This window comes from Aegilops tauschii, chromosome 4 (genome assembly GCF_002575655.3).
Source record: "Aegilops tauschii subsp. strangulata cultivar AL8/78 chromosome 4, Aet v6.0, whole genome shotgun sequence".
Lineage (NCBI taxonomy): Eukaryota > Viridiplantae > Streptophyta > Magnoliopsida > Poales > Poaceae > Aegilops > Aegilops tauschii.
In genome coordinates this window covers 19,430,756-19,447,204 of record NC_053038.3, presented here as the reverse complement: position 1 = coordinate 19,447,204, position 16,449 = coordinate 19,430,756, and the positions used below count along the sequence as shown (strand labels likewise).

The 16,449-nt window shown below is 51.6% G+C and overlaps 1 protein-coding gene across 1 annotated transcript; it reads left to right on the top strand.

Moving 5' to 3' along the window:
- Nucleotides 1–10,113: 10,113 nt before the first annotated feature.
- On the top strand, nt 10,114–14,472 carry LOC109781224 (linoleate 9S-lipoxygenase 1). The gene is made up of 6 exons (XM_020339824.4): nt 10,114–10,532; nt 10,916–11,208; nt 11,770–12,414; nt 12,506–12,613; nt 12,707–13,017; nt 13,148–14,472. The coding sequence occupies exons 1-6, from the start codon at nt 10,340–10,342 to the stop codon at nt 14,181–14,183; spliced, it is 2,586 nt and encodes an 861-aa protein (XP_020195413.1). The 5' UTR covers nt 10,114–10,339; the 3' UTR covers nt 14,184–14,472.
- The last annotated feature ends 1,977 nt before the right edge of the window (nt 14,473–16,449 follow it).

The following is a 16,449-nucleotide window of genomic DNA, read 5'->3' as shown; positions in this document are numbered from 1 at the left end:
ACAGACACCTCGAACAACGAGGGCAGAACTTCCCAGATAATTACCATGGCTGTCCTGACAGACTGCTATGCCGTTCCTCCTGTTCGAGCTCGAACTCCCGCATCCGCGTGTATCTTAGCGAAGTTCTGCACCCATTGCTAGCATAGACATGTCGTAGCTAAAAGGCCCATATTGGACAGCCCATTGTTGACCCGTATCCAGCCGAAAGCAAAGGGAAATTGGGAAGTAAAACACCAGCCCTTGGATGCAAATCCGGAGGCTTTAAAGTTTCAGTCACCTTATAAATCTCAATCGATTGAGATCTCGTCACATGACATATTTATCCACTACTATGGCAGATCTAACAAAAATTTCAACAGGACCAGAGCACTCCCATGAAATGCACGTACCGGCACGATGAGAGTGTGCACATGTATGTTTTCCTTTCTCATTTTACATGGACATCTTTACAGATTTGCCAATAAAGAAAAAAAAAGGAGATCTTCACCCGCAGAAAAAGAAAAGAAAAGAAAAAAGGAGATCTTACACCATAGGCAGCACAGAACTAAAAAGTACAAACGTATGCCTTGCACTTAACGGACATTTGAGTTTTGTTGAGCAAATTATTATAGCATTGACATGTCAGGACTAATATTTCTACCTGAGGGTGTCCAACCTGGGAGCTCGATTTTCAGGTAAATTTTAGCTCTCGAACGCAGTATTTTTTTTTTCCTAAGTACTCCCTCTCACTTGGAAATGAACTTTCATCAACTCCAATCGTTCCGTTGTTCATGTCCTTACTCTTTTTCTTTGGACGGAAGTTTTGACTTCACACTCGAAACCGTGAGAACTTTCACCTACGATTCCCAACTTTTGAACTCTGTGAGGCAGTGAATGACACGAACTTGTATCCCTGCAAAATAAAAAGAAGGAAAACTCCTATACTACCCTTTTCCATAGCCAGATAATGCATGAAGGACGACATGCCTTTTTCTTATTATATGATGAAGACCGTGAAGGTATGTAGTACGTGCAATTTACTTTTCTTGGTTGATTGAGATGATAGCAGAGCGCGAAAAATGGATCCCTCATGAAATTAAAACCGGTCGATCTGGCCGGCTGATAGGTTGTACTACTTACCTATCCAAATAATTATATTATTGGACGGTACATGCATGATTTTGACGATTTATAATCATATAAACCTCATTCAAGTGCTCCCTCAACCTCCCCCTACCCTGCCGACATTATAAACTCTCCCAAAGAAAAAAGTCGGATGATACTATTTGTCCTGCTAACGAGTGCATGTTTATCCTATAATATTTGAGTAAACCGTTATTTTCTGTGAAGAGAATAATTTGTTTTCTTATTTCGGTTGCATTGTGTGTCTTTCCAACAAATGCAGAGAAAAGAAGCTAGATTATACTATGCGTCTTTCTAACAGGTGCATGTTTATCCTATAAAGGTTGAGTGTTAGTTATTTGCGATGAGAGTAAATGGTTTTCAGCTCCGTTATTTCTATTGTATCACGTACCTTAACTATATGTTTCTTCTGAATGCAGTTGCTAGAGGTACAATTGACAAGGGTGCAACCGAGAACCATGTAATTGACAACATGTCTCGTATGTCTCGAACTGTTTCAACTATATTATTTTCACGAAATGCATTTCAACTAATTCAATAATTGCTTCACTGTCGCACAATGATTTTCCACACCTTTTAGCCTCCTGCTCATTGGTCATAGCATCGATTTTCTCTAAGACTACCACCGCCAAATAATCCAAAACACTTACTCCATGTTGGGGCCAGCAGGTCTCTGTTGGGGCCAGTGCGATCCTCTCTTTTCCTTTCCTTTTTCCAATTTTCTTTCGGCGGCTTAGACCATTGTGTTAGTTTGCCTTTGATAAAAATTTTGCGCCCTAACATCCTCTTCTATCAATACAAAACAACTCTTCTGTCTCTAGAAAACAATTTATCTTGCTTGTATATAATTCTAGATCAGTGCATACATAGAATCGAAAAATGAATCTCAAGTCTTGGTGGATCTTTGGTTCGTGATATTGACTCTATGACATAAAAATATATCAGAATGTAAGAGCTAGAGGCTCAATCGGTTGTAGCCGACATGTTAGATCTAAGGTTGTGATTTTTCTAAGTACATGCATGATAATCTACTTGCCTATGATATGTTTAGCTAAAATATGAAGATTTATTTATTTAAAAAGGTTCCATTGAACTCAAAATGAATGAATAAAATAAAAGGTTCCATTAAATCAATGGCATTTTTGTTTCTTTGAGAACCTTTGTGTGATCTCTCTAGTTTGTTCTCCATTGTGCTTTTAGTGGATATAGCATACGCCAATAAAATCACTCTCCCAAAAAGATGTCAATATAATGTTTCAATATAATGGAATTTCGTTGCCATATTTACAAATGAATTTTGGTGCCATTAAAGACGAGAAGTTAGCAAGTGCAACTACTACTAGCTGACACTTCAGTTCGTTCATTGATTGGGAACCAGAAGTATTATCGCCGTGCATGGTATGTACCCCCTCCTTTTCGGTTTATAAGGCTTAATATGAAATCTCATCGACCAAGGTAGAAGATGAGTGAAGGAATATATCTCGTAGTTACTCAAACTTTAATCCGCATTAACTAAAGTGACCACTAAATGAGTAGGAATGGTTACATGCATTGGTCACTTTTCTTTTAATCCTTGCATGCATCAATTTAATGTGCCTCGGAATGTGAACATGTGATGGAAAGAAGTGAAAATAAGACTTATAAAATGAAAAACCCTAAAAAGTGAGATGAGCCCAATAAACCAGAAAGGGGAGAGTATGTACTATGGTGCCAATATATACAGTAGTAGAGTCGTTCCCTCAAAAAAAAAGATAGTACAGTAGTGTAGATGGGCTCTTGGCCTAGTGCTTGTAGCCTTGTGGCGTGTCTCTCTCCGCCGCCGCTCGTGTTCAGTGTACGTTCGATCCGGGTCCAATTTATCCTACTATTCCTCAAAATTTTACTTATTTTTGTGGGGTCCTCAAAACTTTACTTATTCTTTTATACCTTTGCTTGTCCGTAATCTAACCTATTTTAGCAGGAAATTTTTCTAGAGCTGGCATGTTAATATGGGCAAACAAAAATTCTCCAGAGAGATGTAAACAAAAATATGCACATAAATTTGAAGTACTGCTTTTACCAAAAGTCACACACCTTTCTGTAAATAATATAACCTCACACGCACACCTCCCTCAACTCAAAGATTTGAGGTAGCCACTGCCACGAAGTGGCAATCCTTAAGAAAACGTTCACATCGACTATGATGCGTTTATGTTGACCATGTTAATCTTAATCTCAAGATGGCGAACCACCGCCGATAATATCTCGGAGGTGGGTATGCCTGCATGCATTCATAGAGATGAGTGTATGTGTGTGTATGAGCGTCTATATATATTTTTAAAATAAAAGATGGACATCCCTCCGATTTCATTAACGAAATCAAATCTGGTCACGAAAGCATCCCAGCACTGCTAGGCGGGTCCAAAGTAAAACAAAAGCGCAAGGAGTTTAGATGACATCTAAAATCCTGTATTACTCACATACGGCGTAGTCAAAATAATGTAAACCAAATGCTGGCAGTTTTTGGTAGGACTTCGAGTCGCACTATAGTGTGGCTAGGCTCTGGACCTGATGAGGTTGTTAATCTCTGTAACTTCGATAGTAGCTTTGCTACATGAGTAATAAATTTTCCCGCAAATAAAGACCATATTACAGGGTAAAACACCCCAAAATAAAGCCACTCTAATAGCCAGACAAGTTCAGAATAACAGAAAAAGACGCTACTGCAGGGGATGGAGTCCAAATGGTAGACAGAGCCGAAGGACATGTTCAGTTCCAGCCGAAGCACATCTTCAGTGTCCCGGCCTTCACACTCCCGGCCTCCATCCTTGCGACGGCCGGTATACCTCACTTGCCACCCGCTCAATTAGTTTTGCCCTCAGCATCAGAAAATGAGCGTCTATGATTGTGTTGTGTTCAATAAAAAAAGGTCATATAACGGTTGGAAGCAATACAAAACATAGTCTCAGCCCCATGCACGCACCGCTCGGCGGACTATTTTTTTTTCGAAACGGAGGCAAAAGATTTGCCTCATCCATTAAATAAGAGGAGAATAGAGTTTAGAGTTTTTACAAGCGCCCTTGCAAAACGGCATGGCAATTACTCTCGTACAACAATACGCCCTAGTTTCTTAGCACCTGCCGTAACCCATAGTTTTGCCTCGAGTACGATATTTTGGAGCAGGATAGGCGGCGGCGCACTCTTGTTGCGAAACACCCGCGCGTTTCTCTCGTTCCAAATAGTCCAAGAGACGAGCATGGTGAGGGAGGCCATCGCTCGTCTATTGGGGTTTCGCATGTCGGTCCTTCTATCCCACCATTGCATGAGGGAATCCTCAAGGTGCCAATCGGAGGTGTCCATATGCACAAGACCAAACTTGTCGATGACCGATCGCCAGAGCCTAATGGAGAAGCGGCACTTGACGAAGAGGTGGATGCCCGATTCTTGCTCACGTTTGCAAAGCGGGCAAAGCCCACAATTATCCCAACCACGCCGCTCCAACCGGTCGGCGGTCCAGTTCCGGTCTTGCAAGGTCAACCATGCGAAGAATTTAACCTTAGGGGGGGGGCAAGCTCTCCAAACCATGTGGTGAATGGGCGAGTGCGTCAGGCCAAGGAATTGCGCCTTATATGCTGTGGCCGCCGAGTACTGCCCATCATCAGCATGTTTCCAAACAATGTCGTCCTCAACGTGATCGTCAAGACGGAAGTCATGCACAAGAGCCCAAAGCGAGAAAAGTTCCCGGATGTGTGCGACGGAGACAATAGTGTCATGCTTGATGTGGGTCATCCAAGCGTTCCCTCGAAGGGCCTGACGAAGCGTCGATCTCTTCCTTTTTGAGGCTTGAAAAATAAGGGGGGCAATATCCTTGGGCTTGCAACCAAGCAACCACGGGGAGTCCCAGAACGGTGTTTTTGCACCATTGCCAACGATGATTGTGGTGGAGGCATTGAAGAAATTCATATCTTCCTCGGTGCATAGGTTGCCCAAGCAAACCCAAAGCTTGGTAGGCTCCTTCCATTCGTACCATGGCCACCTTAGTCGCAAGGCCCGAGCAAACTTGTCGGTGTTGAGGATGCCCAGGCCTCCATAGATCGTAGGCCTGCAGACCATGTCCCAATTGACCTTATATTTTGCGCCGGTCGTCTTGTCCGACCCTGACCAGAGGAAGGCCCTCTCAATCTTGTTGATATTATGAAGTGTGCCCTCTGGCACAATGAGAGATGTGATGGAGAATACCGCTTGAGAGGTGATGACCGATCTGACAAGGGTAGTGCGCCCAATAGTTGTGATGCTTTGTCCCTCCCAAGTTACTAATTTTCCGGCCGCCTTGTCTTCAAGATACTGGAAGTCGACCTTCCGAAGTTGTCGAACTGAGAGCGGGAGGCCCAAATATTTGATTGGGAAAGCGGCGCGGGTCGCCGGAATGCTACTCAGAATATGCTCCAGAGGAAGGTGGCTGCATCGAATGGGCACAACCGAGCTCTTGCGGAAGTTGGTGCAGAGTCCTGTCACTTCGCCGAAACCCCTTAGGATGACTGAGAGGTTATCAATGTCCTGCTTGATTGGGGCCATGAAGATGGCCGCGTCGTCCGCATAGAGGGAGGTTCTCATCATGACGCCGCGGCCGCGTATCCTATGGATGATGCCCTTGTGAGTTGCGATGTCGAGGATATGTTGAAGGGGGTCACTTGCAAGGACGAACAGTAGAGGTGAAATTGGGTCCCCTTGACGAAACCCGCGGCCGTGCTTGATCGGGGGGCCCGGAAGCCCATTGAGGAGAACGCGCGAAGAGGAAGATGACAGTAGAGCGGCGATCCAATTCCGGAATTTGCAAGGGAACCTCTTGCGTTGTAATACATCTAGGATGTATTCCCATTTGACCGAGTCGAAAGCTTTTCTAATGTCAAGCTTGAAGAGGAGGGCTGAAGTCTTGCGCTTGTGCAACCGTCTCGCAAAATTGCGCACATACATGAAGTTGTCATGGATACTCCTCTTCTTTATGAAAGCACTTTGGGCATTGGAGACGAGAACGTCCATGTGAGGGGCAAGCCGCAGGGAAAGAATCTTGGCGATAATCTTGGCCACAGCATGGACAAGAGTAATAGGCCTATAGTCAGAGACGCCCTCCGCCCCCTCCTTCTTGGGCAAAAGCACCACATTGGCAGAGTTGAGCCATTGCAAGTGGGATGTGTGGAGCGAGTCAAAGCTCTGGATGACCCGCATGAGATCATGCTTAATAATTTCCCAACAACGTTTGAAGAAGATGCCCGTGAAGCCATCCGGCCCGGGAGCCTTGTCCCCCGGCATTGCTTTTATGGCCGCCAAAACCTCATCCTCGGTGATGGGATCACCGAGATCATCCAAGTCATGCGACTGGATATTAAGCTCATCCCAATTAAGGTCAACAGAGCTCGTGCTTGCTCTGCCCATGACCTCGGCAAAGTGGTTATGGATGATGTCCTCTTTTTGCTTATGGTCGGTGACCCAGCCTTGTGCGTTTTTTATCCTATGGATGTGATTTTTCCTTCTCCTAGCGTTGATGCGGCGGTGGAAAATTTTTGTGTTAGCATCCCCATCCTTCAGGTTCGCAATCCTAGCGCATTGGCTCTTTCTTGCCCTCTCTAGAACCGCAAGACTGATCACGCGCCTCTTAAGCCTAGAGCGTAGGTCAAGCTCCTCCGGGGATAGCAGGCGCTCCTCTTGCGCAATGTCCAGGCGAAGGATGATGATGTTGGCTGCATGGAGCTGCACCTTGGCCTTGGAGAAGATACGCTTGCTCCACTGAGCAAGGCGGAGCGCCGTTTTTTTGAGCTTATGGTGGAGGACCTGGTACGGTTCAGAATGACTCACCCTCTCCGCCCAAGCATCAAGAACGACCTCGTGAAATCCGGGCAGTGATACCCAGAAATTCTCAAATCTGAATGTACGCGGGCGCCTAGGGCCCTTGTCGTCGGCGAGCAACAGAGGGCAATGGTCAGAGAGGGAAGATGACAGGGCATGTAGCAAATGATTGTTGTGAGTGGTGTCCCACTCGGCATTGCAGAAGAAGGAATCAAGCTTGCACAAGGTGGGATTGGCGCGTTCGTTGCTCCAAGTGAAGCGTCTGTTCTGGAGGTGGATTTCCTTGAGTTCACAGGAATGAAGCGTCGAGCGGAAGCGGTTAATTCTGCTCGTGTTGACGTTCCTCTTGTTCTTATCCCTGGCTCGGTAAATTTGGTTAAAGCCCCCGATAACCAACCAAGCCACATCCGTAGGTGGTTTGTGGCTGAGAAACTCCGCAAAAAAGCGTCTTTGCACGAGGAATCAGTGGGGCCATAGACCGAAGTGAGCTTGAAGCAGGAGCCAGAAGCACGTATACAGAACGTGGCAGAAATACAGTATGCAGAGGTGACAAAGTCGGAAGCATCAAGTAGATTCTCATCCCATAGCAATAGGATACCGCCCCTAGTTCCGTTCGCCGGACGCTGGGCAAAGCCACCCAATCTGTTTCCCCCAAGTGACGCAACGATGAATTTGTCGACAACATTCAACTTAGTCTCCTGAAGACAGACAAGCTGGCAGGAGGAGTCGGCAAGCGTTGCTTTAACAGTAGCTCTTCGGTCTGGGCAATTAAGCCTCCGCACATTCCAGCTAATTGTGTTTATCGGTTGTACTGTCATTGGAAAGTAAGGTGGCCCTGGAGGTTTGGATGAAGCCCATGATGGGGGCGCACACAAGCATGAACAAGATGGAAGCATGGACTAGCACAAGACCAAATGGACGAAGGGCCGCCACTAAAAACCACGTACAGAGTTGCACTAACATGAGCTATTGCCCTTGAACTGGTACAAACCACGTACAGAGTTGTAGTTCTTCCATAAACAGAGCTATTGCCCTTGAACTGGAACAGACCCTTACAAAACAACAGATGTTGCACTAACATGAGGAACAATGCACCCAGCAGCAGCTACTACATGATCTAAACCTCAGGCATTCACATCCAGCGAGCCCGCGGCAACATCTGCTCCCACAGCGTCGAGGACCCCCGCTCCACCATGCTCGATCAGAGCATCTTCCACCGCTGTAACAGCCCCATTGTCTAGCTCAAAGAACTCTCTCATGGCCACAATTACATCAGGAGGAAGCTGCTCTTTGAACTTTACAGCGAAGGCATCCAGGGTGGCAGTGGTGACGTCCTGCCCGTTCTTGATGATGCCCAGGCTGCGGCCAATAAACTGCTCAGCCGCCTGTGCCGCCGGCGTCGTTGCTGCGAGGACAGCAGGGCGCCTGATCCTCTGCAGGGAGCGGCCACCCACCTTGGAGATCTTCACGCCAGCGAGAGTTTTCCGACGGGCTGCCGGCTTCCTGGGTGGTGTTGAAGCAGGGGAAGGAGGGAGATCCGGGGCAGACATCAAGAGCGCAGGCTGGCGAGCACAGAACAGCGGTTCCGGGAGAGCCACCCCCAGGCTTGGCACAAGCAGCTCAGCAAGCCCCGCCGGCAACACGTCATCATCTGCACGTTTACGAGCCCGTGGAGATGTCGGGGTTCGCTGCAGGGGGCCACTGCTGAGGAGGGGTGGTGTAGGAGATGCCTCAAAGCCGGGAGGGCGTACTGGCGAGACGTGGAGGATGGGGCTCAACATGGAGACCGGCGAGCAAAGCTCAATGAGTGCTGGACTCCTCTCTTGAATGGCCTCTGTAGCAACCCTAGCCTCATCACGCTTGGAGGGGGGTGGTGAGCGGAGCACGGACTTGGGGGAGAGGGGCGGCGAAGCCGGAGGAGTGCGGGCGTCCCTTGAGTCCCGCCTGGCACTGCCTGGGCGCGCGTGCCTAGACGGGCTGCGACCACGAGCCTCCACCGGAGCAGCCAGAGCGGTGGCCGGAGGGGCTCGACCCATCTCCAGGGCGCAAGCCTCGGGGTCGCAGACGGCGCCGGAGCCGAAGAGGACAGGGGCGGCGCCGGAGCCCAAGAGGACAGGGGCGGCGGCCGGCGGGGGCGGCGGCGATGCAGCGCGCCTGCGGCCGTCGCGGTTGCCGCGGTGGTCATCCCTGCTTCCCCTGTCTTGGTCATGCCGCTGATCGTCGCGTGGCGCACGGGAAAGGCTCCTGTGGACACGTGCACCGCTGTCTTGACCTCCCCTGGACGCGTCGCGCCCGTCGCGGCCACGACCGCGGTCACCATCTTCATCTCGGTCGCGCCGATCCTGACGCACGGGACGAGAGACGCGCTCACGCCTGTCGCGAGCTTTGGCCTCGCTATCCACGATGTTGTAGCGCCACGTCTCGGTCGGCGGACTATTCACGCAACCGATGCGTCGCCGCTCTCGGCCCGCGTGCATGTATGGCGCGCCCCGCCGCTCGCGGACGCGTACGTTTGGCCGCCAAATCCACCGGACGCAAAGATATATCCTCGTCGTAGCGACGGAAGGACGCTTGCATGTATGGATGGAGAAGCCGGTGAAACAAAAGGGAAAACAAGATGGACGCCGCCGTCTCGCCAATCTCCCCCACCCACACTAGATCCCGGCGCTCCATGGAGACTTGGGGAAGACACGTCCCCCAACTCTATAATGCCGCCTCCAGCGCCGCCGTGGAGGAACCGGAGTTGCGGAAGATGTATTGGACACTAGTGCGCGGCCACCACCCGGACGAAGCCAAACGAAAACCTAACCCTACAGCTATCTACAAACGGAATGCATGCACCACTCGGCCAACTATTCACACGACCAACGCGTCGCCGCTCTCGGTCCGCATGTATGTATGGCGCGCCCCGCCGGTCGCCGACGCGTACGTTTGACCGCCAAATGCACCGGACGCAAAAATATGTCCTCGTCGCAGCGACGTGCGCGGATGCCCCATCCCTGGAGCTGGACCGCGCCATGCGAAAGACGAGCCGGGCGCGTCGCCGTCCGGCGCTGCGGGTAGTCCGATCCGATCGAGCCAGCCGCTACGCGCCGGCGCCGCTTGCAGCAGAAAAGGACGGGGAGATGGATCCATCGCAACAAGCGCGGGCAGGCGCCACGCCATCCACGTAACAGCCAGGCCAAGAAAACTCGTGTACGAAGCTCCGTGCTCAGCGCTGGGCACGCGCGCGCTCTCGCCGCACCCCCACCCCCTATAAATTGGCCGGCCCGCGCTGCGACCTCCTCACACGCTTTCCCTCACACAACACACACCCATCTCCTTCCGCACAGCTCTCCACCGAAAGGCACTGCTAGTGCAGTTGAAGTAGCGACGGTACTGAAATAGCAGCAAGATGATACTGGGCGGGCTCATCGACAGCCTGACCGGCGCGAACAAGAGCGCACGTCTCAAGGGCACGGCGGTGCTGATGAGGAAGAACGTGCTGGACCTCACCGACTTCGGCGCCACCATCATGGACGGCATCGGCGACTTCCTCGGCAAGGGCGTCACCTGCCAGCTTATCAGCTCCACCCTCATCGACCACGGTAAGCAGTGCACCCTTCTCCTCTTCCTCCTCCTCCTCTCCTCTCCTTACTAGATATGTCTTTTAATTTGTGTTGTCGGCCATGGATGCATGGATGTATCTCGATCGGCTAAAGATAGAGATAGCCTCGGTCGGTCGGTCGTCTTTAGCTGAGCATGGGCATGCCATGGAAAGAAGAGACAATAGTAGCATGGTGCGTGCACCAGAGCTTGCAGAGCATCGGATGCTCGAGACAAAGCAATAGAACAAGCAAGCACACGTCAAAAGTAACTATCACAACCTAAACTAAAGCTTTGAACTCGACTCCCAACAATCAATCAGGTTGACACGTACTAGTAAACTAAAGCACATGTGAGAACGAACGAACTGCGTGCGTGCGTGCAGACAACGGCGGGCGCGGGAAGGTGGGCGCGGAGGCGGAGCTGGAGCAGTGGGTGACGAGCCTGCCGTCGCTGACGACGGGGGAGTCCAAGTTCGGCCTCACCTTCGACTGGGAGGTGGAGAAGCTGGGGGTGCCCGGCGCCATCGTCGTCAACAACTACCACAGCTCCGAGTTCCTGCTCAAGACGGTCACCCTCCACGACGTCCCCGGCCGCGGCAACCTCTCCTTCGTCGCCAACTCCTGGATCTACCCCGCCGCCACCTACACCTACAGCCGCGTCTTCTTCGCCAACGATGTGAGTTGTGAGCCTCCCTTGTTTCCTCTCCTTTCCTTTCCATTTCACTGCCTTCGTCATTCATGGTCATTAAGTCTTCTTTGAGATAAGATAAGATTAGTAGGTGCAGAATTTATTCCGTGTTGGTAGAGAAAAAGGATATGGCTAGGTGCAGCAGAAGATTGAATGAAACCGGCACCGTGGCACCGTGGTAGGTGAAGAAAACTGTTGCCCTTGCCTGACCAAGTGTGCGACCTGCTGCTGCCGGGTTATTTCTTTGAGATAAGACACGTACGTGGGCTCACATGAACGCAAGCATGGCTCCACCACCATGGGACGACCTCGGTCGCTACATGGCCGCCTCAGAACTTTTAAAAGATGTTGCATGATACGGTAGTAGCACTCAATCCGGTTTACTTTGCCGAAACGGTGACATAAAACACATGAAAGAAAAAGCGATTATACTGCTCATCTAATTCACGTACTTCTTTTGTCATGAGCAAGCCATCGATCGGCTTCCGGCCTGCAGGTTCAGTGCTCGTCTAAAATGACAAATTTTCTTGCCATGTTACGCGCGTACAGACGTACCTGCCGAGCCAGATGCCGGCGGCGCTGAAGCCGTACCGCGACGACGAGCTCCGGAACCTGCGGGGCGACGATCGGCAGGGGCCCTACCAGGAGCACGACCGCGTCTACCGCTACGACGTCTACAACGACCTCGGCGAGGGCCGCCCGGTCCTCGGCGGCAGCGCCGAGCACCCTTACCCGCGGCGCGGCCGCACGGGCCGCAAGCCCAACGCCAGCGACCCGAGCCTGGAGAGCCGGCTGTCGCTGCTGGAGCAGATCTACGTGCCGCGGGACGAGAAGTTCGGCCACCTCAAGACGTCCGACTTCCTGGGCTACTCCATCAAGGCCATCACGCAGGGCATCCTGCCGGCGGTGCGCACCTACGTCGACACCACCCCCGGCGAGTTCGACTCCTTCCAGGACATCATGAACCTCTACGAGGGCGGCATCAAGCTGCCCATGGTGCCCGCCCTCGAGGAGCTGCGCAAGCAGTTCCCGCTGCAGCTCATCAAGGACCTGCTCCCCGTGGGCGGCGACTCGCTGCTGAAGCTCCCTGTGCCACATATCATCCAGGCGGACCAGCAGGCGTGGAGGACCGACGAGGAGTTCGCCCGCGAGGTGCTCGCCGGCGTCAACCCGGTCATGATCACGCGTCTCACGGTCAGTCAACGGTTACTATGTGTAGAATATGTATGTTGTCCATGGTGAGAGCACGCAAATCTTACTTTGTGTTGGGTCGGCATGCATGCAGGAGTTCCCGCCAAAAAGTAGTCTTGACCCTAGCAAGTTTGGTGACCACACCAGCACCATCACGGCGGCACACATCCAGAAGAACCTCGAGGGCCTCACCGTGCAGCAGGTAATAATATACACGATCGAGTTGGCCAACCCATCGCGATCAACTGTGATTTGGTGGGAGCAGGTCTAAGTAATTTTGGCTTGTTGCATGCAGGCGCTGGAAAGTAACAGGCTCTACATACTTGATCACCACGACCGGTTCATGCCGTTCCTGATCGAAGTCAACAACCTGCCCGGCAACTTCATCTACGCCACCAGGACCCTCTTCTTCCTGCGCGGCGACGGCAGGCTCACGCCGCTCGCCATCGAGCTGAGCGAGCCCGTCATCCAGGGCGGCCTCACCATCGCCAAGAGCAAGGTGTACACGCCGGTGCCGAGCGGCAGCGTCGAAGGCTGGGTGTGGGAGTTCGCCAAGGCCTACGTCGCCGTCAACGACTCCGGCTGGCACCAGCTCGTCAGCCACTGGTACGTGCACTACGGATTAACCAAACAATGGCGACACACCCCTCAAAAAAGAAAAGAAAAACAATGGCGACACTGACTCGGTGTGATTCAGTCAGTCGATGCACAACTGACCTATGATTGAAACGTGTAGGCTGAACACCCACGCGGTGATGGAGCCGTTTGTGATCTCGACGAACCGGCACCTCAGCGTGACGCACCCGGTGCACAAGCTGCTGAGCCCGCACTACCGCGACACCATGACCATCAACGCGCTGGCGCGGCAGACGCTCATCAACGCCGGCGGCATCTTCGAGATGACGGTGTTCCCGGGCAAGTTTGCGCTGGGGATGTCGTCGGTGGTGTACAAGGACTGGAAGTTCACCGAGCAGGGCCTGCCCGACGATCTCATCAAGAGGGGCATGGCGGTGGAGGACCTATCGAGCCCTTACAAGGTGCGGCTTCTGGTGTCGGACTACCCGTACGCGGCGGACGGGCTGGCGATCTGGCACGCCATCGAGCAGTACGTGGGCGAGTACCTGGCCATCTACTACCCGGACGACGGCGTGCTGCGGGGCGACACGGAGCTGCAGGCGTGGTGGAAGGAGGCGCGCGAGGTCGGGCACGGCGACCTCAAGGACGCGCCGTGGTGGCCGAGGATGCAGGGCGTGGGGGAGCTGGCCAAGGCGTGCACCACCATCATCTGGATCGGGTCGGCGCTGCACGCGGCGGTCAACTTCGGGCAGTACCCGTACGCGGGGTTCCTCCCGAACCGGCCGACGGTGAGCCGGCGCCGCATGCCGGAGCCCGGGACGGACGCGTACGCGGAGCTGGAGCGCGACCCGGAGCGGGCCTTCATCCACACCATCACCAGCCAGATCCAGACCATCATCGGCATCTCGCTGTTGGAGGTGCTGTCCAAACACTCCTCTGACGAGCTCTACCTGGGGCAGCGCGACACGCCGGAGTGGACCTCGGACCCCAAGGCCCTGGAGGTGTTCAAGCGGTTCAGCGAGCGGCTGGTGGAGATCGAGAGCAAGGTGGTGGGCATGAACCACGACCCGCAGCTGTTGAACCGCAACGGCCCGGCCAAGCTCCCCTACATGCTGCTCTACCCCAACACCTCCGACCACAAGGGCGCCGCCGCCGGCCTCACCGCCAAGGGCATCCCCAACAGCATCTCCATCTGAGCATGGTACATCGGAGCTTCGTCTCGTCTGACGCCAACCACGGTGCGTGCGCGTCCGAATAAAGAGCGTGCGACTCGTTCACCACGTACGGGAACGTGTCGAGAGACTAGTGCAGTGTGTGTGACACTGTGTGTGAGCTTGTGTCAGCAATTGTTCGATCACGGTGTTTATTTGTGTGTGTTGCTGTTGGCTGTGTGCATCTTAGTTATGCATAGGCTGGATGTGCTTATAAAAAAAATTAACAATAAATAAAGCATTTAGGTTTCCACGGAAACCGTGTCATCATAAAGATGAATTATGCACCTGAACAGAGGGAGCCGGACTTTTCAACTCGTAATAATTAATTACATGCATCGATTGGCCATGTTCATTTATCAGTAGAGGAGCAGTCAAATTTTGACCGAGGAGCTGGATGAGCTAACGGATTGCACACGTGCAACTGACATGTGTAACATACATTTCCTTGCCATGTGGAAATGGCGAACATATGCGAGCTTGTCAGGTAAAGGTAAATCAAATCAACGCACAACTTTGAGTAACTTTGCGTGTTCACAGTGAAGAGCCACTTGAAGAACAAACTGAGCTTGGGAGTATGATGAGAAGAATCTGGATCTGAATGGTGCTAACTACACAAGGTGTTGTCAGACTAGCCTGAATCGTGAGGCTTTCAGTTGTCCGGTGGCCAGTTCAGCAAGAGGCAGTGTTTATAATGAAACAATCTTGATCCGGCCTTTTGCCGATCAGCTAGCCCCCCGATTCCGGTGTGCAAAGTAGACTAGTTTTCATTTTTGAGGAGCGAAGTAGATTAGCCAGCACGTAGCTTAAACATTGACAAAGCAGTGTAAAAAGGGAGATGAGCTTTGCGTACCAATGAATGATGACTTCACACTTGCTGGAGGCTCTAATCAAGGCCGTGATATGCTGTTCGTATAAAGTGGCAGCAGAAGGCCTACCTCAATTCGTCAAGAATAATGAGATGGGCACAACGCAATCATGCACGTCAAGACGGCCCCCCAAAAGGGGACGAATAACCAGTTTTCACAAAGAGACGAGACGACCATTATCTTTCTCTTCCGTCGTGTTGAGCGTGAAGAAACACTGGACAGGCAGCGCGTCCCAATCCGAATATATCGAACGGGAAAATATCCAGTGCTACCAAGTTTTAGGTGCTACCATGATACAAGCTTCTGGGCCGTCGGATTCTTAGATCAGACGGCTCTCAACAACTCTGCAACATTTGCAAAAAACCATACGAGGAGTCCAAAAATAGCGCATAGGTCCAACAGATCCAACCTCTCACGGATGTCGTCCAATCTAAGAATCCGACGGTCCAAATGCCTATATCGAATATGCAGTGCGGCTTCTATTTTCTGCTCCGGCCGCTGAGCTGCCAGCCTTGATTTAGCGTGGCCCCGCCGTAGATCAGCGAGCGTTTCACGTGGCGCCGTGTGCGGTGCTAATCATGGTCGTGTGCGCTTGCAAAGCTAGGGTTTTAGGCAGAGCACAGACTGTACACCTTCGATTTGGATCGGGGTGGTACAAAGGTGTTGTTGGCCGGTTCAACAAGAGGCAGTGCACACTAGTGGAAAAAGGGTCAAATGTGAAGCACATTAGTGCCGGTTTGATTTTGAGCCGGTACTAATGTGTCCATTAGTGCCGGTTCCAACGGCTAGGCGGACGGAGATCATTAGTACCGGTTCGTGAGCAACCTTTTGTACCGGTTCGTGTCACGAACCGGTACTAATGATACTGCGTCAGGCTGTGGCCCCACGGGCATCTTTAGTACCGGTTCGTGCCATGAACCGGTACTATAGTTTCTTAGTAAGCTGTTTTTTAGTCCCACCTCGCGAAGAGAGAGGCAGTAGGAGCGGTTTATAAGCCCTGAGTGCAGAGACGACGAAGGAGAGGCGCAATGCTCATCTGCATGTTGCTTAGCTTTAAGCCTTGAGGAATAGTGTAGACTGCACGGAGCTATGTGCAGTGCAGTTTGCACTATTCTGAAAGGCTTGAAGCTAATTAACGAGCATTGTGCCTCTTTTTTATCTTTAATAACTTATTACAACACCAGACTTCTTGTGTTACGGCAAAAACTGGACGCACTTCGTGTACAAACTAGACAATCTCTTTCGAAGTATCAAAATTTCTGGCGAGAACTCATCTGTTACATGGGCACTTCATTTTTTTTTTACTTATTACAACTCTAGACTTTTTTGCGTTCCGTACAGACCATTCAAAGCGACATCATCAATTTCCAACACGTTCTGAC

What these genes read in the sequence shown, in the direction of transcription:
- LOC109781224 (XM_020339824.4), top strand. Translation starts at nt 10,340, where the DNA reads ATGATACTGGGCGGGCTCATCGACAGCCTGACCGGCGCGAACAAGAGC. An exon ending in CTCCACCCTCATCGACCACG is followed by an intron (nt 10,533 to 10,915) that starts GTAAGCAGTGCA and finishes GCGTGCGTGCAG; the next exon opens with ACAACGGCGGGCGCGGGAAG. An exon ending in GCGTCTTCTTCGCCAACGAT is followed by an intron (nt 11,209 to 11,769) that starts GTGAGTTGTGAG and finishes ACGCGCGTACAG; the next exon opens with ACGTACCTGCCGAGCCAGAT.